The sequence below is a fragment of the Schistocerca gregaria genome, chromosome 11 (genome assembly GCF_023897955.1).
Source record: "Schistocerca gregaria isolate iqSchGreg1 chromosome 11, iqSchGreg1.2, whole genome shotgun sequence".
NCBI lineage: Eukaryota > Metazoa > Arthropoda > Insecta > Orthoptera > Acrididae > Schistocerca > Schistocerca gregaria.
The window spans coordinates 144,375,911-144,399,618 of NC_064930.1; the positions used below are offsets into that span (position 1 = coordinate 144,375,911).

The following is a 23,708-nucleotide window of genomic DNA, read 5'->3' on the forward strand; positions in this document are numbered from 1 at the left end:
AGCCACCATTCTCGATTCATTTAAATGCCCCGTTTCGCAGTTTGTTCTGCCTTTTCGCACTGATTGTCAGTGTTAAGTGAGGACTTAACATGCTGGACTGAAGCTGCAAAGTGAGATATATATTTAACCATTTTCAGTGCATCAATGTTCCTTTGTTAAGTCGACCAAACAGAACATCACAGTGAGCCACGACACTAAAAAAATGTAATCACAAGAGTAAATCTTCGTCTTGCAAGAAATCCTTCGCTCTCGTGGCCCTGTTTATTGTCCTGTAACGATTAGTATCGCCAGCAATAATTTTTTCCATGTACTCAATAGTTTCCTTTTGTTATTTGTATATTGTGGTTATGCTCTGCAATTTGAAATTGCTTTCACTGGCCAGAGGACAGGTAAGGAGACACTTCTTCACTATCTCGTCAAGAATGGCTGTGTGTAGGGCACTAGAAAAAAAGGTAGAATCCCTTCCAAATGGGGGAAGAAGACCCACACTTGCTTATTGCCTGTCACACAACAATCAGCAATTAAATTTAACTGATACGAATAACAATGAATGAAGTAAACCTCTTTTAATTCTTATTTGAACTCCACTTTGCGGCCACTGTATCGGGAGCATTGTAGCAACACTGAGATGTCTGTTTTTCAGGTGTTTCATTTACGTTCATATTCTCTAGGTTGCTTTGAACAGTTGCTGTTGCATCATCTGCAATATACAAAGGAAATTGACCAGTTGTGACAGATTTACACAGCCACTGGTTTCACCAACTTGAACTGCAAGGAAATTTATCTTCAACTGTTTATTCCTGATGTGATTCATAAATACCTCAGAAATTGCTTCCAAGAGTTCATTTTGAAGAGTTTTCGGCAGACCTAAAAAACACAGTTTTCTGACTTTTTAATGTACCATTTCAAGACACTGTCCAGTTCTGTCATCTGGTCAACTAGACATCAAAAAATTACTGGGTTCTTGGATTTTTTTCTTTCATCGTGGTCCCTTAAAGCGAGCTCGAATTTGTCGCAATACTTGATGTAGTTATCAGTTTACCTAATATTTACTGGCAGTGGTTTCTTGACACATTTTCATTTTGTCATTATATTACAGAAATAAGCACTAGTTGGCACATAATGTCCATTTTCCCTAATATTGAAAATACAATAAAACCATTTAAATGTTTTGCACTGGAATTATTTTTTATTTCACCTTTGTGTGAAAACCTTTTACATCTGTAATACCATTTGAAGTCCATGCGCTATCACTACTATCAGCAACAAAACAGAAGAAACAGAAAAATAAATACATTTCTCATTTCATAACCACACAACCACTCAGCTGTATTGTACATTTCTCTATTAAAATTGTGTTTATACCCCTGCCTGAATTTACACTGTTTTTGTTCTTAACTGATATTTACATCAGGTCTCAATGCCACAAGTTCCTTCATTTTCGTCGTAAGCTGATGTTCCAAATTTTTCCTGATAAACTGTATACTGTATTCGTATTGTGTTGTCTTCAAATTTGCGGTAAGCTGTATTTATTTGCAAGAAAGTAAAAACACAAAACTCGGGCACAATACACTCACTAAAAGAAACCTGCAAATATAGCATGTTACCCACAAATGCACAAGTGAGGAAACTGAAGTAATTCAACTTATTTCACATGCCTTTTTCTCTAATCATTTCTGAAACTCTCCTTGGGTGTTGATACATATGCTACCATATTCCATTGCACTCTGTTGAGATACCTGCAAACTTAGTCTAACAATGGATACAGCAGCCAACGGCAGGAACAAAAAAACGCTCTAAAATACTACCAAATCAATAATAAGTCATTAAAGCATAATAGAGATATACAGACACATGGAATCAATAAGGAAGTTTCAGCCACTTTGTTCACTGCCTTTTGGAATATGCAGTGAAACATGCAAATTGTGTGGAGGGCACCCTCAGGCCGAAACATGAAAGATCAGAAACTTCGGGTCACGTGTAAGAGCTGTACTCTGTAGAAGCCTAGACTATCTACTACCTCTTCCAAAAATATTGCCTGATATCACATATTAACAGTTCCTGTTTCAGAGCCTTTAATAATGAGCTGTGCCTGCTATAGTATAAATGCCTTTACATGTACTACAGTTTAAGACACATTCTAATGCAGTTACTGTATTGAAAAGAAATTTTAGTTTCAATGTGCGAATACATATAGCATAAATCATGTAAATAACATTGTAATTTACCATGAAATAGGCCTAGAATATTACTGTAAGAAAATCATTATTTGCTAAATGCTTAGTGCAACTGGCAGGCACTTGTAGACATATGTCACATGTTTACAAGTCTCAACAACCAGCTTTAAGTGAGGAATCTACAAACAAATACACAGCGCCTTTAATATCATTCACACAAATACTGTGAAGACAAGATTACACCAAGTACAATGAGCAAAGAGGAATTTAAGCAATCATAATTTCCATGTTCCAAACACCAATGAAACAGAAAGACTACCCTTTGCCATGTACTAAACAGTGGCTTGCAGAGTATGGATGTAGATGTAGAATTAGAGAGTTTGGATGTGATGATGAAGATTTGTGCATAGGAATGCTGAACAGCAAGGACATCATCAGTGAAGAAAGAAAAAAAACCACGGGAAAATGGAAAACCATGTTGCATTCTCCGACAAAAATTGAAAGGTAGTCCCAGTAAGGTGAGCCTTGGGAAAAAACAATAACCGTACGATGAAACACAGCAGAATAACTAGATAAAATTGGTGATAAAATACTAATACAGACACGGCTAAAGAGGAGACACATGACTGTGGCTGAATAACTACACTACTGGCCATTAAAATTGCTACACCACAAAGACGACGTGCTACAGACAAGAAATTTAACCGACAGGAAGAAGATAATGTGATATGCAAATGATTAGCTTTTCAGAGCATTCACACAAGGTCAGTGCTGGTGGCAACACCTACAATGTGCTGACATGAGGAAAGTTTCCAACCTATTTCTCGTACACAAACAGCAGCTGACCAGCATTGCCTGGTGAAACGTTGTTGTGATGCCTCGTGTAAGGAGGAGAAATGCGTACCATCACGTTTCCGACTTTGATAAAGGTCCGATTCTAGCCTATCCCAATTGCGGTTCATCGTATCGTGACATTGCTGCTCGTGTTGGTCGAGATCCGATAACTGTTGGCAGAATATGGAATCGGTGGGTTCAGGAGGGTAATAAGGAACGCTGTGCTGGATCCCAACGGCCTCGTATCACTAGCATTCGAGATGACAGGCATCTTACCCGCACGGCTGTAACGGATCGTGCAGCCACGTCTCGATCCCTGACTCAACAGGTGGGGACGTTTGCAAGGCAACAACCATCTGCACGAACAGTTTGACAACGTTTGTAGCAGCACGGACTATCAGCTCGGAGACCGTGGGTGCGGTTACCCTTGACCTGCATCACAGACAGGAATGCTGCGACGGTGTACTCGACGACGAACCTGGGTGCACGAATGACAAAACGTCATTTTTTCAGATGAATCGAGGTTCTGTTTACAGCATCACGACGGTCGCATCTGTGCTTGGGGACATTGTGGTGAACGCACATTGGAAGCGTGTATTCGTCATCGCCATACTGGCGTATCACCTGGCGGCATGGTAGGAGAAACACCATTCACTTGCTTAAAATGGTCAAACAGGACAGTCCCAATTTTGTATCTAAAACACCTGTCTCAGATGACAGACTGTATGGAGGTGGGGAGATGACTACGGAACCCCCACTGATGCAGATGCAACAAAATATTACGCCTCCAGGTAGTACCGCAGGCCTTTTCCAAATCGAAGAAGACACCAATAAGGCATTGCTTACAGAAGTAAGCTCATGAATTGCTGCTTTGAGCAGGGTCGGGTTATTGAGTGTGGAGTGATATCTCCTGAACCCACAGTGGGAGCGACTTAGTAGGGACTCGGTTTCGAGAACCACACCAGGCGCCACTTAACTGTACACTCCACTGTCTTTCCTACACAGCACTCCAGGCTAATACTACAACAACTACACTCATGCTCATAAATTAAGGATAATGCTGATACATGATGAAACAATGTTCTGGTGGGCAGTTTGCAGGTTTAAATCACCTCGGGGTATGACTGTGCTGTGCATTTGACCTGCGGTCGTCGCACGGTGGCACTGGCAGCAGTCCACATACGCAGAGGTGTGTTGGAGCATGTCAGCCAACGGTGCAGCGAGTAAGTGTGCAGACGTTTTCAGACGTGCTAATGGTGACTGTCTGTTGAAAATGGCTCAAAGAACACATACTGATGACGTTATGAGGGGTAGAATACGAGGCGACTGGAGGCTGGTCGAACACAGCACGTCATAGAGGCTGGTGGAACACAGCACGTCGTAGCAGGGGCCCTCCGTGTGCCACAAAGTGTGATCTCAAGATCATGGCAACGATTCCAGCAGACAGGAAACGTGTTCAGGCGCTACAGTACGGGACGTCCACAGTGCACAACACCACAAGAAGCCCGATATCTCACCATCAGTACCCGCAGACGGCCACGGAGTACTGCAGGATTGCCTGCTCGGGACCTTACCACAACCACTGGAACAGTTGCCTCCAGACACACAGTCTACAGATGACTGAACAGACACGGTTTATTCTCCTGGAGACCTGCAAGGTGCATTCCACTGAGCCCTGGTCACAGGAGAGCCCTTAAAGCTTGGTGTCGAGAACACAGTATCCAGTTATTGGAACAGTGGTCCCATGTTATGTTCACGGACAAGTCCAGGTATCGAAAGCGACCTGTATGGAGGTCGTGGTTTGATGGTGTGGGGTGGGATTATGATCAGTGCACATACACCCTTGCATGTCTTTGACAGAGGAACTGTAACAGGTCAGGTGTATCGGGACGACATCTTGCACCAGTATGTCCGCCTTTTCAGGGGTGCAGTGGATCCCACCTGCCTCCTGACGGATGATAACACACGGCTCCACCGAGCTGCCATCGTGGAGGAGTATCTTGAAACAGAAGATATTAGGCGAATGGAGTGGCCTGCCTGTTCTCCAGACCCAAACCCCATAGAGCACATCTGGGATGCTCTCGATCGACGTATCGCCACACGTCTTCAAACCCCTGTGACACTTCAGGACCTCCGACAGGCACTGGTGCAAGACTGGGAGGCTATACCCCAGCAGCTGCTCGACCACCTGATCCAGAGTATGCCAACCCACTGTGTGGCCTGTGTACGTGTGTATTGGTGCGCAGGAAACAGTGGCATTTTGTAGGACGTGTTTCGGGACGGTTTTCTCAACTTATCACCAATACTGTGGACATTCAGATCTGTGTCCTGTGTGCTCCCTATGTGCGTATGCTATTAGCGCCAGTTTTGTTATAGTGCCACGTTGTATGGCACCACATTCTACAGTTATCCTTAATTTGTGAGCATGAGTGTACTAGGGTTCATCCAATCCTTCCCTGGTTTTAAAATAGATTCTTTCCATAAGTTGGGACAGTCTTCAGACATCCAAATTTCATTACAGAGTTGGAGGGTCTTTTCTGACTGCAGATCTAGCTCTTTCAACATGCTGTACTTTATTGGTTGGCAGTGGTACCGTGAACTACTGACAATGCAGAATCCAATGCCCACAAACAGAAAGGCTGACTGTGTTCCTCCAAGATGGTGGACAGAATACCAAAATCAGTCTTCTCCCAGGTCTCCCAATATTGATGGAAAGTTGGATCCTGGATAGAATCAGCTGTAGGGGACCTAAATGATTCAGCCACTGTCCGAGCAAGTCTCACAGCTATGTTACGAGAGATTCCTGCTCTTGTACAGTTGCTATTGGTGGCCACGAGCTGTACATTGAGATCCTCCTGATCACTTCCAATATTTGCTTGTGGATGTGGATTTTCTAATGGAGTTCAGAAACTCTTGCCGAGACCTCTGTTTACTATCTCCTCGACTTTCCCTGCACCTTTCAAATGGTTGCAAGATTCAAACCAGTAAGGCACCAATTGAATATGCACATAGTTGCCATCCTGTCTCTGATAACAAAATGATACTCATAATTCCATCAAGGGACAGCCTGCCTCCTAGGTGTTTCCGTTGACTTCGGAATGGACACTTCAGCGGCACAGGGAATCACAGCTGTACTGTGATCGACCAAGTCCTGTAATGTGATCTGCATCTGCAAAATGGGTAGCTTGGCCCATATTCACGATTTTGATATGAGTAGTGCATTTCAGATCCTCAAATATCCAACATTTTGGTCTTACGATGTCTAGGACAGCTTTTGACCCCGACACAGAAACCCTTTTTCCTGCTCCCGTCCCCTTCGAGGACGACGGGGAAAGTGGGCACTGAGAGGTACCCTGCTCTCGGTCTGCCTTCTCGATTCTCACTGTAAAAATATTGCCGATCTCTTCTGTCATAGCTGCGTGTATTGCTATGTCTTTACTCATTTTGCTTTGGCATCTGCAGGTGCAAATAGAGGTGCCGGTGGTGGATAACGGTATAACGGACCTAGTTTGCACCGATATGTCGAGCTCGGAAACAGGTTCCCGCACAACTGCACCGTCGACATAAGAAGTGGAAAAGATGGGGAGTTTTATCGGCTCGTACTTCTTTTTGGCTTCTGCACAGGTGATCTGCTCTACGACTTATTTCCCGAATTTTGCATTCCTCAGTAAAAACAGGGCAGTGTTGGCTCCAGACTAGGTGGCTCCCGGAGCAGTTGATGCAGATTGCTGTAGACAGCCTACCAGTCCCAGCTTTATGGGCTGCCATTCCACACTCCCCACAGGTCACTACACCTCTGAAACTCAGTACTGTATGGCTAAAATGCTGCCATTTACAGCACCATGTAGGGTTAGGTGTGTAAGGCCTAACCCTAAGTTGCAGGAACCCTGCCACAATGTGTTCAGCAAGAACTGGAGAAATGAAAGTCAAAAGGTGGCAGTCTCCTCAATTCTCCGTTACTGTTTCACGTCCTCTGCTCCACATCCACTATCCACCGTGATGCCCATCCTCGTTTAAGTTACGCAATCTCGATGTCCGTAATGTCGTGGCGTGTGACCACAACCTTGCCCGAGTTAAGAGAATTGTGCGACTCGACAATTACGTCTCGTTCGTCCAATTTTTGTCACTTCCTAAGGAGTTCCACCTGCTTTGCCCTATTAGTCTCGAACAAGAAGGAAGCATTTCGCAAGCACTTTATAGGTTCTAAGGTATCGGCAAGCCTTCTTGGCCTTTCGAATATAGGAGGAGGACACTTCCTCGAACATACTTCCTTCTTCTCGATCACTACAAACACATTCTGATTTAGACTCCTCGAGCCCCGTTGCTAAACACAATTTGATTATCAGGAGAACCGGCCTTCCTCATTCTTAGGTGCGAGTAGTCCCAGATGCTACTCCCTTCACACTGGGAGTTGATATGTTTGAGTTTAAGGGTTCCATCTCGGTCCCATAAACAGCTGAGGAACTAAATGTCCACTCAGTCAGAGCCCTGCACGCCTGTGTAAGCCTTATACAAATGAGCATTTTACCGTCCATTGCTGTGTTCAACCTTCAACATACAGTCTCTGGTTGATTCCTACTTCTGAGAAATTTGGCTAATGGATAAGGACTTGCAACGAATCCTTAATCTGAAAATGTTAAGACCGTATTCACCAGCCACAAGTGTTTTATAAAAATGGAATCCACGATTTTAGTGCAAACAAGCAATCATCCTCCGCTTCATGATCATATCTTTCTCAAATTAGTGGGCCACAGTTACTTTTTGCAAAACAAAAGCAATAAGAAAAAGTCTGTTCATAAAATACATGATAAAATTCTTGGATTGCAATTGTGAATCTTTTGAAAAACACTAAGAATGGTTGTTAATTGATTATAGTCTCCCTGTCAATATTTCTTGTTCCATCAAAATGTAGATTAACTTTCATTTATAGGCACTGTGCAAGTTCAGTTATTAATCACGTACTAAACTTGCCTTTTAGACAATAAGTGAAACATATGCCTTCCTTAACATTCCTCAAAGTCACTTAAAAATGTATTTATATAACACAGTCAGATAGCAATAATAAGTCACAAACGCGCAAACATATTTATCCACAAACAGTTATTGATACTCTTCAAAGTTCCTCTGTACCATCTGGCTACGGATAATTATTAGGATTTAGAAAATGTGGAGTCTATTAGTAGTTTCTTTTACTGATGTCTCATCAAGTAGCAACACAAAACTCCAATCACCGATTTCACAGCTACGCAGTTTAACACTTGACAAACCTAGGAAATTCTTTCACACAGTCGCTGGCACTGAATCGTTATTTCTCTAACACGTCACTGAAACCTTTTACGACCAGACAAATTTCCAAAACCGTACGACAAACTACATACGTTTCACAGGAGAAAAATTCGGGAAAGATACTGCTTTATATTTCACGCTCATAATAACGTGCACCTAAGAATGTTCATATTTCCTGTAAGATGTCAGTACGGAAATCGTCTCTTTAAACTTGAGACTGCCCATCCACTTCAGGAAAATTTTCTCTCAAAGTCTTCTCAAACTAAATAGTAACTTTTTTTTTATCTGCTCAGAGCTTCGAATCTTCACATTACTTCTCTTCAAAAAACTGCTTTCAATCACTACCAGTCATAGTATAAGGATTTTTTTTACAGAGAACAAGTTTTTAATGATACGCTCACTAGCTTCTAACTTTGTAGGTGGTCACTGGCCGCCAGTCGGACTGCAATGTCCTCCTACTGCCTCTGGCACAGACACCCATACATCCGCAGCTGGCTGGAGCACCTACCTGTCTCTCGAGATGGATACGAAACAGATAAAGCACACACACAAGATCGATACAACAATTGCAATAACGTTAACAATGTAATAGTACTAACACATATCAATGCCGAGCTTGGTGTTGCTCAGTGGAAATTTTGTACTTCATTTCCTACGAATGTTTCGTCAGCAAACATTACACCGGGTGGCTCGTTCAAATGGCTCTGAGCACTATGGGACTCAACTGCTGTGGACATTAGTCCCCTAGAACTGAGAACTACTTAAAAATAACTGACCTAAGGACATCACACACATCCATGCCCGAGGCAGGATTTGAATCTGCGACCGTAGCAGTCGCACGGTTCCGGACTGCGCGCCTAGAACCACGAGACCACCGCGGCCGGCTACACCGGGTCATCTGTACAGTTAAGCCCCCTGTGACGGAAAGTGTTCCACCATCGAGCCACACGACGGTTGCCGCAGCACGGCGTCGGATTGCTGTGACGGAAGACGGTGGTGCTTACGGGCCCCAGTTCGGGAACCCTGGGGTCGCCGAACCTGTACCCGGCAAAGAAATGCTGAGCATCTGACAGCAGTCTGGAAGTCTACTTGTGAAGGAAATTTATAAGGTCTAATGTGAAACAAATAGACCTGACAACTCAGAGGATTTCAACACTGAGACAGTTGGTGCAACAATATTTACCAAAGCACGAATACAAAGGACGACTAAAGCAACAGGAAAGATTTACCTGGTCATTAAATTAGATAAACAGGCAGCACTGTCGTATCTTAAAGAAAAACTTGAAACCTTCAGCTCTCGGCATGAGGATGCAGAGGAACTGTGGCTAGAGTTTAGTAAAATAGGTAACTACCCACTGGATAAATACGCACCTAGATTAACAGTTCGTGACGGCAGGGACTATTCCTGACACGCAGTCTTTGTTTTACACGTATTGTGTAATAGGTGCTAATTCTTTACAAAACACAGGGCTATAAAACAAGAGACATTAAATGAAATACGTTTGGCTGTCAAAATGGCACTGCACAAAAGCTTCAATCTCATTGAAACATTTCTATAAAGCATGAAGAAACTCAAGTTATATGTAAAGGAACTCAATGGTACCAAAGTTAATTTCCAGATACTGACAGGACACAAACGAAAATTGATCACAGCAGTAATAAAGATAGTAGGGTCAATATTGTTAAATAACATCTGAAACTGCTAAAACCGAACAACACTCTAGAACCTGATGGAATTCCTATCAGATTTTATACATAATTAGCAAATGAGTTATCCCCTCTTACCCACAATAACATGGATTGTAATGTGCCCAGTAGCTAGAAGAAATCACAGGTTTCACTCATCTACAAGAAGCTTAGCAGAAGCAATCCCCAACTTTCCATCCAATACCACTCGTATCCATCTGTAGCAGAATCTTAGAACCTAGAAAAGTCCAGCATAGAAAAACGACGATATCGTGGAAGGGGCAGATTGCTACTTACTGCACAGAGGAGTTGCTGAGTCACGGGCAGGCACAAGAAAAAGACTGCTACACAAGCCACGGCTACAAAATACTAACACGAATTCTTTAGAGACGAATGGAAAAACTGGTAGAAGCTGTCCTTGGGGAAGATCAGTTTGGATTCCGTAGAAATATTGGATCATGTGTGGCAATACTGACCCTACGACTTATCTCAGAAGATAGATTAAGGAAAGGCAAACCCATGTTTCTAGAATTTGTGGACTTGGACAGCGCTTTTGACAATGTTGACTGGAATACTCTCTTTCAAATTCTGAAGGTGGCAGGGGTAAAATACAGGGAGCAAAAGGATATTTCCAATTTTTACAGAAACCAGATGGCAGTTATAAGAGTCGAGGGACATGAAAGGGAAGCAGTGGTTGGGAAGGGAGTGAGACAGGGTTGTAGTCACTCCTCGATGTTATTCAGTCTGTATATCGAGGAAGTAGTAAAAAAAAAGAAACAAAAGAAAAATTCAGAGTAGGTATTAAAATCCATGGAGAGGGAGGTTCGCCGATGACACTGTAATTCTGTCAACTGTCTGTTAACTGCTCAGGTCATCAGTCCCCTAGAACTTTGAACTACGTAAACCTACCTAACCTGAGGACATCACACACATCCGTGCCCGAGGCAGGATTCGAACCTGCGACCGCAGCAGTCGCACGGTTCCGGACTGAAGTGTCTGGTCCTGCTCTGCCACAGCGGCCGGCAACCTCTTCTGACTGAACTTCTTTTCTTGAAGTGCTGCAGTTACTGCTGGAAGTTACGACTACAAATCCGACATCCAACTCTCAAAATAAAATGTCAGGGTCTCATTGAAACAGCTCTTGTCTGCAATAACTGTGTGTTACAAAGTTATTACACTATTTGGAACATCACCAAAACATACTATTTTAATCGACAGATGTCAGCTGAATGTATCTGCGTAACAAGTTTTCGCTTGTGCCCGTGACATTGAAGGCATTGTCACAGCCACTCTTCCACTGTAGCGCAGAGTAAACCGTCCCACCGGCAGGTACCATGAAGGCCGTACAATATTTATCGTCACGCCAGTTTGCAGATACGCTGCGTTCACCGATCTCGTCAAACTTGCACGTAAGTAAAACATACGTCCAAACAGTGCATTAACTAATTCATTCGAAAAGTAAACTTTTTTTGTGGTGGTCATTATCCTTCGGTTCAAAAACTGCTGCTCTTCCAGGTCCTTTGCCATCTCTGACAGAATTGCAATGTCATCGGCGAATCTCAAAGTTTTTATTTCTTCTCCCTGGAATTTAATCTCTAGTTACTCCGAATTTTTCTTTTGTTTCTTTATTGCTTGCTCAATATACAGATCGAATAACATGGGGGAGACGCTACAACCCTGTCTGACTCCCTTCCCAAGTGATATGTTACACTACACCTGCTCTCCGCCCCTCCTGCCCCACACCTCCTCCTTACCCTCACCACTCGAGCCAACTCGTTGCACTTGTCAGGTGCAGCTGCAGTCCACAGTCTGGCCATAGTGCTCAGGAAAAGTGGTCGCATGTGTGTGTGTGTGTGTGTGTGTGTGTGTGTGTGTGTGTGTGTGTGTGTGTGTGTTCTCTATTTCAGAAGCAGGACTTTCGGCCGAAAGCTTAAATGTGCTGCAGACTTTTCATTGTAGCCTGTCTGCCTCTCCTCTGTACGGTGAGTAGCAATGTATTCTTTTCATAATATTAATATTAGAACATAGTATGGTTAAATGATGATGGCATCCTCTTGGAAAAAAATATTCCAGAGGTAAAATAGTCCCGCATTCAGATCTCCAGATGGGGACTACTTAAGAGGGCATCGTAATCAAGAGAAACAAAGCTGGAATTCTGAGGATTGGAACGTGGAAAGTCAGATCCCTTAATCGGGCTGGTAGGTTAGAAAATTTAAAAAGGGAAATGGATAGGTTAAAGTCAGATATAGTGGGAATTAATGAAGTTTGGTGGCAGGAAGAACAAGACTTTTGGTAAGGCGAATACAGGGTTATAAATACAAAATCAAACAGGGGTAATGCAGGAGTAGGTTTAATAATCAATAGGAAAATAGGAGTGCGGGTAAGCTACTACAAACAGCATAGTGAACGCATTATTGTGGCCAAGATAGACACGAAGCCCCTACCTACTACAAAAGTACAAGTTTGTATGCCAACTAGCTCTGCAGATGATGAAGAAATTGATGAAATGTATGATGAGATAAAGTAAATTATTCAGGTACTGAAAGGAGATGAAAATTTAATAGTCATGGGGGCTGGAATTCGATGGTAGAAAAAGGAAGAGAAGGAAAAGCAGAAGGTGAATATGGATTAGGGCTAAGAAATGAAAGAGGAAGCTGCCAAAGAAGGTTGTATACATGGAAGAACCCTGGAGATACTAAAAGGTATCCGATACATTATATAATGGTACGACAGATTTAGGAACCAGATTTTAAATTGTAAGAAATTTCCAGGGACAGATGTGGACTCTGACCACAATATATTGGTTACGAACTGTAGATTAAAACTGCAGAAGATGCAAAAAGGCAGGAATTTAAGAAGATGGGACCTGGATAAACTGACTAAACCAGATGTTGTAGAGAGTTTCAGGGAGAACATTAGGGAACGATTGACAAGAATAAGGCAAGGAAATGCAGTAGAAGAAGAGTGTGTAGCTTTGAGAGATGAAATAGTGAGGGCAGCAGAGGATCAAGTAGGTAAAAAGACGAGGGCTACTAGAAAACTTTGGGTAACAGAAGAGATACTGGATTTAATTCATGAAAGGAGAAAATATAAAAATGCAGGCAGAAAGGAATACAAACGTCTCAAAAATGAGATCAACAGGAAGTGCAAAATGGTTAAGCAGGGATTTCTGGAGGGCAAATGTATGGATGTAGAGGCATATATCACTAGGGGTAAGATAGATACTGCCTACAGGAAAATTAAAGAGACCTTAGAAGAAACGAGAACCACTTGTATGAATATCAAGAGCTCAGATGGAAAACCAGTACTACGCAAAGAAGGGAAAGCAGAAAGGTGGAAGGACTATATAGAGGGTCTATACAAGGGAGATGTACTTGAGGGAAATATTGTGGTGATGGAAGAGGACATAGACGAAGATGAAATGGGAGATATGATATTGCCTGAAGAGTTTGACAGAGAAATTAAAGGCCTAAGTTGAAACAAGGCCCCGGGAGTAGACAACATTCCATTAGAACTACTGATAGCATTGGGAGAGCCTGCTATAACAAAACTCTACCACCCAGTGAGCAAGATGTATGAGACAGCCGAAATTCCAATCCCAAAGACAGCAAGTGTTGACAGATGAGAAAATTACCGAACTATCAGTTTAATAAGTCAGAGCTGCAAAATACTAACACAGATTCTTTACAGACGAATGGAAAAACTGGTAGAAGCTGACCTTGCGGAAGATCAGTGTGGATTCCGTAGAAATGTTGGAAAACGTGAGGCTATACTGACCCTACAATTATCTTAGAAGATAGATTAAGGAAAGGCAAACCCATGTTTCTAGCATTTGTAGACTTAGAGAAAGCTTTTGACAATGTTGACTGGAATACTCTCTTTCAAATTCTAAAGGTGTCAGGGGTAAAATACAGGGAGTGAAAGGCTATTTACAATTTGTACAGAAAGCAGATGGCAGTTATAAGAGTCGAGGGGCACGAAAGGGGAGCAGTGGTTGGGAAGGGAGTGAGACAGGGTTGTAGTCACTCCCCGATGTTATTCACTCTGTATATTGAGAAAGCAATAAAGGAAACAAAAGAAAAGTTTGGAGAAGGTATTAAAATCCATGGAGAAGAAATAAAAACTTCGAGGTTTGCCGATGGCATTGTAATTCTGTCAGAGACAGCAAAGGACTTGGAAGAGCAGTTGAACGGAATGGACAGTGTCTTGAAAGGAGGATATAAAATGAACATCAATAAAAGGAAAATAATGGAGTTTAGCCAAATTGAATCATGTGATGCTGAGGGAATTCGGTTAGGAAATGAGACACTTAAAGTAGTAAAGGAGTTTTGCTATTTGGGGAGCAAAATAACTGATGACGGTCGAAGTAGAGAGGATATAAAATGTAGACTGGCAACGGGAAGGAAAGCGTTTCTGAAGAAGAGAAATTTGTTAACATCAAGTATAGATTTAAATCTCAGGAAGGATTTTCTGAAAGTATTTGTATGGAGTGTAGCCATGTATGGAAGTGAAACACGGACGATAAATAGTTTAGACAAGAAGAGAATAGAAGCTTTCAAAATGTGGTGCTACAGAAGAATACTGAAGATTAGATAGGTAGATCACATAACTAATGAGGAGGTATTGAATAGAATTGGGGAGAAGAGAAATTTGTGGCGCAAATTCACTAGAAGAAGGGATCAGTTGGTAGGACATATTCTTGAGCAAGGATTTCTTGAGAGAGTGGATGCAGCGTGTTGCTTCATATGGAGAGTCACTGATAAACATAGAAGTAACTTAACGTGTATTGCACGGAAGTGTATTGGAGACTCTGGCTGTTTATATTGGGCATTAATGACCTTGCAGATGGTATTAATAGATAATTTTGTTAACTGTAGTAGAGAGCAAGCCATAAAAATCTGCACAAATATTCAGTGCAACCTTAGTAAAATTACAAATAAGTGCACAGACTGGCAACTTCATTGAATTTTTCATAAATGTGGAATTATGCACTCCCCAAAAAAGTGGTTTTCTATGGCTACAAAATCAATTCTCTGTAAGTAAGTCCATCTTTGTACAGGATGGCTGAATGACTTTGGCTGTTCAATATACAATGTAAAATCAAAACCGCCTAAATCAGTTGAAAAAGAAGGGTACAGATACCAGTTACTTCCTACACATCAGTCATGGTGCCCGAATACAGCACAGTGAAAATCTGAAACTGGTCGCATAAATAAATTGCAGTCTAAATATAAACAGCTGAATGTCCTTTTGATTTTGCATTTTACAAAATCAATTAGTCACAACTGGAACCAATAACTCGTCAGCTCTATCAAATAATGGAAATCAATTTGTGGAGATACAAAACTGAATGGTCACTTAGGCTCAAACATAACTGAAACAAGTGGTAGACTTTGATCTATTGATAGTATACTGCAAAAATGGAATCAGTCTACATAGCACTTGTGTAACCCATCCTAGAATATTGCATCAGCATGGAGGGCATACGTCAAATACGTCTGTGGAAATTGAATAAAGAAGTGTAGCACAAATAGTGGCAAGGTTTGTTTGACTTACGGGAGAGTGTCATTGACATTCTAAAAACCTGGCATGGGAGACACTTTGTAGCATTACATGAATATGTCCAATATAGTCTGATCTATTTTGTGCCACATGAGTGTAGGGGAGTCGAAACCAATAGTGACCCATGACTTCATATCAACTTGAGATTTTTTTTATACATATCATTCATTTCTAAATTTTATTGATTATTTACAGAGTAAAGGATTTAATTATGTACAACATTTAATAGGTAATGAGTTTTAATGAGATACATATAAATATGTTTTGACATAACAAATCACCTTGTTGGATTATGCATGATATGTTTTCTCTTTGTCAGAACAAAAACTTCCATCTTGCTTGAGTACGCAATCCAGTAGTCATCAAGTGTGGATCTTCGGTAACTTTCATGAATGGGATCAGAATTGTTCATTTACAATCCGAAGTTGATTTAAAAATTATTCTAGGGAACCACGGTCCGGCTTTGGTGCAAACAAATTGTATGTGAATTCTGAAATATCAGTGCGGAACTTAAGATATGAAGCTGGATATTGGGCGTTATCAGCACGTATCATATTCAGTAACATTAATTGCAATTTATGGACATTAGCTTGATAATAAATATCAAAGACAATATATGAGTGGCCTAGTATTTATCTTGAAGCTTAAAGCAAGCGAGGACCAATTTACTGTAGGGATACGACAAATATTAATTATTGCACAGTCAGCTTGTTGATACATTGCTTAGCAACTCATAAACGGACAGTGATAGAATTACTGAAATGATGTTTTAAGTATTAATGACTACTACACACACATCAGAAAGTAATTACTCTAACTTCTGGATTGGATTGGATGAGGGTTTTTAAATTTTAGCTAATTGGTATTAATAAACTTCTTTTGAGGTTGAAACTTCATCAATGGTGTCACACTCATTCAGTTTAGTAGAACGGTAGATAGTACTAGCTATGCTACTATTTATAGTTTTAAAAGAAAAGAGAGCACATACCTGTTTTTTTCTTTTGAGAAGTGTTCGTACTTCAGTCATCAGTCTTCTCAAACCAGAGGCACGAGTGACGCTCCCTCACAGCAGTACGACATCGTGAACCACCACACACATGTACCCCCTCCCTTCTCACTACATTTCTGCATCGAAAACCCCGAGCTATAGCCACGAAGAGGGAAGAAAGAAGAGGAAAGATCAGCAAAAGAGAGAAGGGGAGGTCTCAACTTGAAAAGAGTGACACCACCTATGCTGTGAAAGTGTAATTGTTAAGTTTTAAGAACCTGCTTTAATTGAGGAATCTAAGTATTGTTCGCATAGAGACTCCATAGACAAGAATAGACTACTTACAGTGGGCACAGAAGCGTATAAGCAATCATTCTTACCATGCTCATTATGTGCAAATGGAATGGGAGGAAACCCTAATATGTGGTACAATGGAAAGTCTGAGCCCTGCACTTCACAGTGGTTTGCAGAGAATGGATGTAGACGTACATACAGATGAAGGACCATTGCTCTGAAAACATGGTTCCTGTGTGTAACAATAATTATCTGCAAAAGTTTTAGCTGACATGTGGATGTTTGTGGCCTCTTTGTTACTCAATCATATGGTGACAATTACTAATCGCAAACAATATATCACGATATGAAACGGAGGAAAACTCACCCCCTCACCCTTTACAATTTTTTTGCAGAGAATGGATGTAGACGTACATACAGATGAAGGACCATTGCTCTGAAAACATGGTTCCTGTGTGTGACAATAATTATCTGCAAAAGTTTTAGCTGACATGCAGATGTTTGTGGTCTCTTTGTTACTCAATCATATGGTGACAATTACCAATCGCAAACAATATATCACGATATGAAACGGAGGAAAATTCACCCCCCCCCCTCCCCTTTACAATTTTTTTGTCATGGAAACCATTGCAGTAAGAAATTTATGCCCAAGAAACTGTTTGGTTACTGAAAATTGATAAAACTTTAAATGTGGCTCTGTTGTCAATAGAAAATTAAATACATATATCTAAAAACAAAGATGATGTAACTTACCAAACGAAAGCGTTGGTATGTTGATAGAGACACTAACAAACACACACACAAAATTCAAGCTTTTGCAACCCATGGTTGCTTCATCAGGAAAGAGGGAAGGAGCGGGAAAGACGAAAGGATGTGGGTTTTAAGGGAGAGGATAAGGAGTCATTCCATATTTATGTCTGCTTGTGTCTGTATATGTGCAGATGGATATGTGTGCGTGTGCGAGTGTATACCTGTCCCTTTTTCCCCCTAAAGTAAGTCTTTCCGCTCCCGGGATTGGAATGACTCCTTACCCTCTCCCTTAAAACCCACATCCTTTCATCTTTCCCTCTCCTTCCCTCTTTCCTGATGAAGCAACCGTGGGTTGCGAAAGCTTGAATTTTGTATGTGTGTTTGTGTTTGTTAGTGTCTCTATCAACATACCAACGCTTTCATTTGGTAAGTTACATCATCTTTGTCTTTAGATATATTTTTCCCACGTGGGATGTGTTCCTCTATTATATTCAGAAAATTAAATACATATAGTTACCTTTCCAAGATAACGACACTCTTATTTAAATACAAGAATAGCTATGCACTAATTCATTTAAAATGCAACTGACAAAGCAATGAATATAAGAAAGTAGCTGCATGCCTTTCTCCACTTTCCAGTCACATCTTCTTAATCAAGAGGTTAATGCTGTTTTTTCATAGCTCAATAGCCTACCTGCATCATCAGCAACTGCGTTGAAAATGCAAAGAAATGTTTCATTTGTTGTTTTAACTCCGGAAAATGCTGATAGATTAAGTTGCAGTTGAGGAAAGTCAAAGCCCTGGGAAAAAAGAGCAAAGATGTTATGTAAGTCTGCAAATCATTAATGAATCAAATAAAACTGTTGAATCAAATCATATGCCTGTATTTTCTGTCAGACACATTTCCTGCATTCTAAAAAAACTCACAAGCTATTTTTAAGCAGAAGTTGAAAGACAATATCGTTATATAACAAATTACTTGCTGTTCAGTGAAGATTATCACTTTTTAATTCATACAATTTCTATTCTAAAATTTCGTATTTATGTGACACTGTTAGTTTAGTTTATAGTGTGCACATAGTACTACTTTCCTTGTCTCAAAGAAAAGAAAAAGTATCATAATCACTGTAATATTCAAGTAAATGTTTTATCAATCACTCATATCTATATATCAAATTTTTGTGGTGAGTAGTAATGTCCATCCTTTCCATATTGTTGTCAAACTTTTAGGTGATTCATACTGAAGGATATTGATGACTCCTCCATGTTTCATTATGACATGAACAAAAACAAAGCTGTATCATCTACAACAGAACGTACTCTGAGAAAAAAATATAAAATGTTGAGCATAAGTAATGATCATTGCACACAAAAAGTAATAAGCATTTTTTACTGAAAATCTGTTTTAATTTGTTGTACTAACCTTGATACTGCCTCTTTCTGCACTGATCCCCTATCGGCTTTATTTTCTGGCACTGCCACTTCACACATGCTGACAAGAAGCAGAAGCCGTAGCACTAGAGATATACTCATGGGGAAGTTACCCCACAGAATTGGTAGCTTTCCAGTGAGGAGATTCTGAACTCTTGATTCATTTACTCCCCAAAATACAACATTTCCTTCAGCATCAAATCCTCGCCTTCCTGCACGTCCAGACATTTGATGGTAATTCAGTGGTGTTAGAAATGAACTATCTGTAGCTATGACAACAGTCTTGCAAGGCATGTGTATGCCAAGAGCCAAGGTAGAAGTTGCAAACACAACATTAAGCACTTTCATACGGAACATCATTTCAACTGTTACTCTCTCTTTTGAGTTAAGGCCTGCATGGTGAATTCCTATACCATTTCTTAACCCTTTCACAAATGGGTCATCCTTCTTATGACCAATTCCTATGAGACGATTTTCAATAAATTTTAAATCGTCACTGTCAACTACTCCAACACTGCGCAAAGAAGAAGCATTTCCCTTCAATAGTCCCAAAGAGTATGTTCTTCTTTTTCTCACAGTAACTGCTCTACCTTTCCTTGTCTTCGTTTCTGCTGCTGTGCTTATTCCATCACTATCATCTGAAGAACTGCCCAAAATTCCTTGTGTTTTTGCATCATAATACCTATTTAGTACACTTAAAAATATATGTATCAAACTACGATTAAAGAGGAACACAATTGCTGGGAACATTTTGTTTTTTTCCAAAGTTTCAATTAAGGACGGAAGTTGAAATATCGGTACTACCTTCGGTGGCAAATTACGAAGATTTTGTGCACCGTGAGCCAAACGACTGACCACAGATACAAATGAATCATTAAACTCATGTGCCCATTTACTGAGCAATTCCCTCAGCTCCTTTTCATACTCTTTAACTGACGATCGAGTAATAAAAAGTTTCTGGCTATTTACTCGGAAGAATCTTTCTGGTCTCAAATGTTCTATATTTGTGTGCATTTGTTCTGTAGCCTGGAGAGCAGCGAACAACGATAATGTCTCCTCAGCAGAGAGGGTTAGATGAGATGGAATACCACTGTAAGTGTCTATTACCTTGTTTGTAAGAAACGCATATGGATGCACGTGGACTAACGAATTCTGTTCGTGAACGTAGATGTACTTCTTAAGATCATTATGTCTTTCGTTGTGTGTTATAAGAGATACCACATAATGTGAATCATCTTGTTTGCATCCATTCTGCATATCTCTATCCTTTTTAAAATTCATCGATTCTTGTAGCCAACGTTGTAAAATTTCAGGCTGTTCAACTGTAGCAGAAAGAGCTAAAAAGGGACACCGTGTAAGTAACAATCCACTTTCCCAGGACAGCCCACCGGCGATTCCTGACAAACAGTGAATCTCGTCAAATATAATATAACGCAACCTCCTAACCCAACAGCACATGCGAGGTGACAAAAGCAAGATCTCCAAACATTCAGGTACAGTCACCAGTATTTGGCAGGTCAATGCATTTTCTCTGTAATCACGAGTAAATATTCCATAAACTGAAAGACCAGGTGGCATTGTAACATTTTTAAAGCGTGCATACACAGTTGCTGCTACTTGATTAACAAGAGCCTTTGTGGGGGAAACATAAACAACAATACCTTCGTGTCCTTCCTGTAACACCGACTTCATGCAGTAGTAAGATGCGTACGTTTTGCCAGAGGATGTCGGAGCAACCACAATGGCTGACTGTCGTTTCCTTACTGTGTCAATTAGCATTTTCTGCCAGTCATCAGGGGCAAATCCTAGCTCGTCGTCAATTTCACCTTGATTTTTTCGTATTAAGGAAGGGCCTAAATGTTTCAGCTGAAATTCCGCCCATGTCATTTTTATATCTATAATTGTCATTTTAGCATAATTTTGAACGTACGGCAAATTCCATTCACTGCTTATATCATGCATGTTCAGACAAGTTAGATAATACGCTATTTGCTTTTTGTCTTCGTCAGATAATTTATACTTGGATTCTGAACCAATAAGAAGGTCTCTTAAGAGCAGAAAAAGTTCTTTGTACAGCTCGAGAACATGTGAACTTCCAGCACCTTTCTCTCTAAAATCAAACTGCAATTTTTTGTGCAATGTTTCTGCCATCAGTAATCCTGTTTCAAGTTCAAATATATCAGTTTTCAAATTTTTTCGCAACAGCTGTAATTCCTGTAATGCAATGTCAAATTTAAATTGCAGGAGAAAGCTCTTAATTTTTGCATTGCTCTTTTTAAACATAACTTTATCACTATCTTCATTTTGATGTCTTTTTCTCTCGTTATTCTGTTTTCTTATAATATCTGCCATTTTTGGTTTCTCAGGTTTCCTCTTTTGATAGTTTTTACTTTTAACTACACTGGCAGTGTTGTTATTTTGTTTGGTTCCCCTAACTATTATGTCTCTCTGTATCAATCTTCCTTCGAGATTGCTTCCGTAAATATTCATGTATCTTGCAAATCGGGCCTGATGTTTCTGTGCTTTTTTTTCAGCATATTTTCCTCCTTTACTGTTTCTGAGTTTTTTTTTATCGTCAAATACTCTGCTGAAATCGTCAGTCAATTTCTTCTGAGAATGCCAATGGTGTCTTTCTTCAAAATCGAGGTTTCTGGAAATAAATAATTGCATTTCTGCTGCATGATTTTGAAGTCTAGCAAGATTGTTTAAAACTTCTTCACCACAAAACTCCTTTGTGAGACTGCACGATATTGGGAGAAGTCGGTCAAACTGTGCAAGAGCTGCAGCATCAGTATTTGGTTTTGAATCTCGATTCTGCACAAATTTTATTTTGTGAGTCCACTTTAACCCTTCTGATGTTATTGGAAAGGACTCCAACGTGCTTCCCCAAAGATCACTCAAAGTAGCTGTTAAATGTACATAAATTTCACCCAATACATCACCGAGTCCGCATTTTTGTTCAAGTACATGGTTTCTTAAAGTCACAAGGAGCTTCAAAAATAAGTTACCTTGCCAAATGTCAGATACTGTACTAAAACAACAATCGTATGTCAGTCCATTTTCCATTATTAAGTGCATAAATTTGTGAATTTCTGTTATGAAATGTGAAACTTCCTTTGGCACTTCATATGGTTGTGGAAATGCTCTGAATTTCAGAGGCAGAGTATCCAGGATTGCACATTTCAGGAGGAGGATCTTCACTAGCAACATCGCATCAGTGTCTTTGTTAAAAGTAAGGTACTTAGCAGCAGAGGCAATGTATACGATTCTTCTAACACTTATTAAGTCTTGTGGAATTTGAATGAATAATTTCAGTGTATTCCAATCTTTTGTGATGTTTACAAGTTTTCTAGAGATGATCTGAAGCAACCTATTAATGTCAGGTACAACATTAATAAAATATGCATGAATAGTAGAAACCTCAAGAGTAATGTTACGAAAATCAACGCAAGGTAGTCCTTGTCCAATACTGTACAAAATGTTTGCACACGACATCACCTTCACCCATCTGTAGTTATCCTCAGAAAAATATGAGCTGCATTCTTTTGGTAAAATGTCACACAACAAAAAACTGGGCCTCAAGTGCTTGAGAATTTGCCTAAAATCTACACTCCAAATTGCTTCAATTTCATGAACAAAGAATTTTGTATTGTGTCTGAAATGATGTTTTAAGACCGATCTGGCCAAACGGATGCTATGGTTGTCCTTCAGAATTCTGTCCCAGACTTTCGAAAACACTATTTCGAAGGTTCCGCTAACTCTTGCAAAAATCTGAAGCAGGCGTTCACATAAATACACACAATGCAACATTTGTCCACCTCCAGCACTGTCCAAACCACTTTGTCCCACTGCATTTAACAATAATGAATCACCGTCAACCAAGAAACTTCGTCTGTCTGCAATCATATTATTTATGGCATTGTATTGCACATGGCGTGATAATATTCTCTCTGTGATGTCTGTTATTCCAGAAAAAATCTTTTCCTCTTGAATTATTGAAGCCTGTGAAATTATGTTTGGTATGTTAACAAATTGCAAAATAAAAAAAATCAGATAAAACAAAATAAACACAAATGAAACGTATAAAGGTTAATCTCCTACCTAATAAAATAAAAAGAAAATCACAAAAACTCATCAAATATAATACAGACATACTCAATATAACAAAATAAACAGTTCAAAAACATCAAGACAAAATGAAAATAGCTGAACATGGCAACTGATAAGTATTATCTAATGAAAACAGTAACGCTGCACAGAAAACATATGAATCAGTAAAAAAATGATGGAATGAACTATATGATGAAGCTTTAACAGAGTAGGCCAAAATGGGAAAAAAGTGGAAATACTTAAAGAAAATCGAATACTGTGGTCAATTTAAACATCAAAGGAAGGAAACTGCAATGTTAATTAGAACTAAGAGAGGTTTTTAAAAGAGAGAGAGAGATTCTAAAAAGAAAATGCTCATGAAAATTGAGGAAAACATTTCAAAAACAATACCTGTAATTTTTATCACACAGTTAAGGGCAGAATGAAGGGATAACAAACCCCAAGTATCTGTTTTATAAATGAAAATGGCAGCTTTGGGTTAAACAACACTGAACATAGTGAAATACCTGCAAAATATTTTGATCAGCTTATTTATAGTCCTTCACCAATCCATAAGCTGGATTTTTCAAACACTCATAAAAATCCATAAG

At 40.0% G+C, this 23,708-nt stretch overlaps 1 protein-coding gene across 7 annotated transcripts in view; it reads right to left on the bottom strand.

The window, feature by feature from the left end:
• The window catches only part of LOC126295267 (probable ATP-dependent RNA helicase DDX60), a 241,222-nt gene that overhangs the window by 56,389 nt on the left and 161,125 nt on the right, over window positions 1–23,708 (bottom strand). For all 7 annotated transcript variants that reach the window (XM_049987695.1, XM_049987692.1, XM_049987690.1 and 4 more), the window contains 2 exons: window positions 19,001–23,010; window positions 18,272–18,377 (listed from right to left, as the gene is read on the bottom strand). In XM_049987695.1, coding sequence (XP_049843652.1) covers window positions 18,272–18,377; window positions 19,001–23,010 — 4,116 coding nt within the window. The remainder of the gene's footprint in view (window positions 1–18,271; window positions 18,378–19,000; window positions 23,011–23,708) is intronic.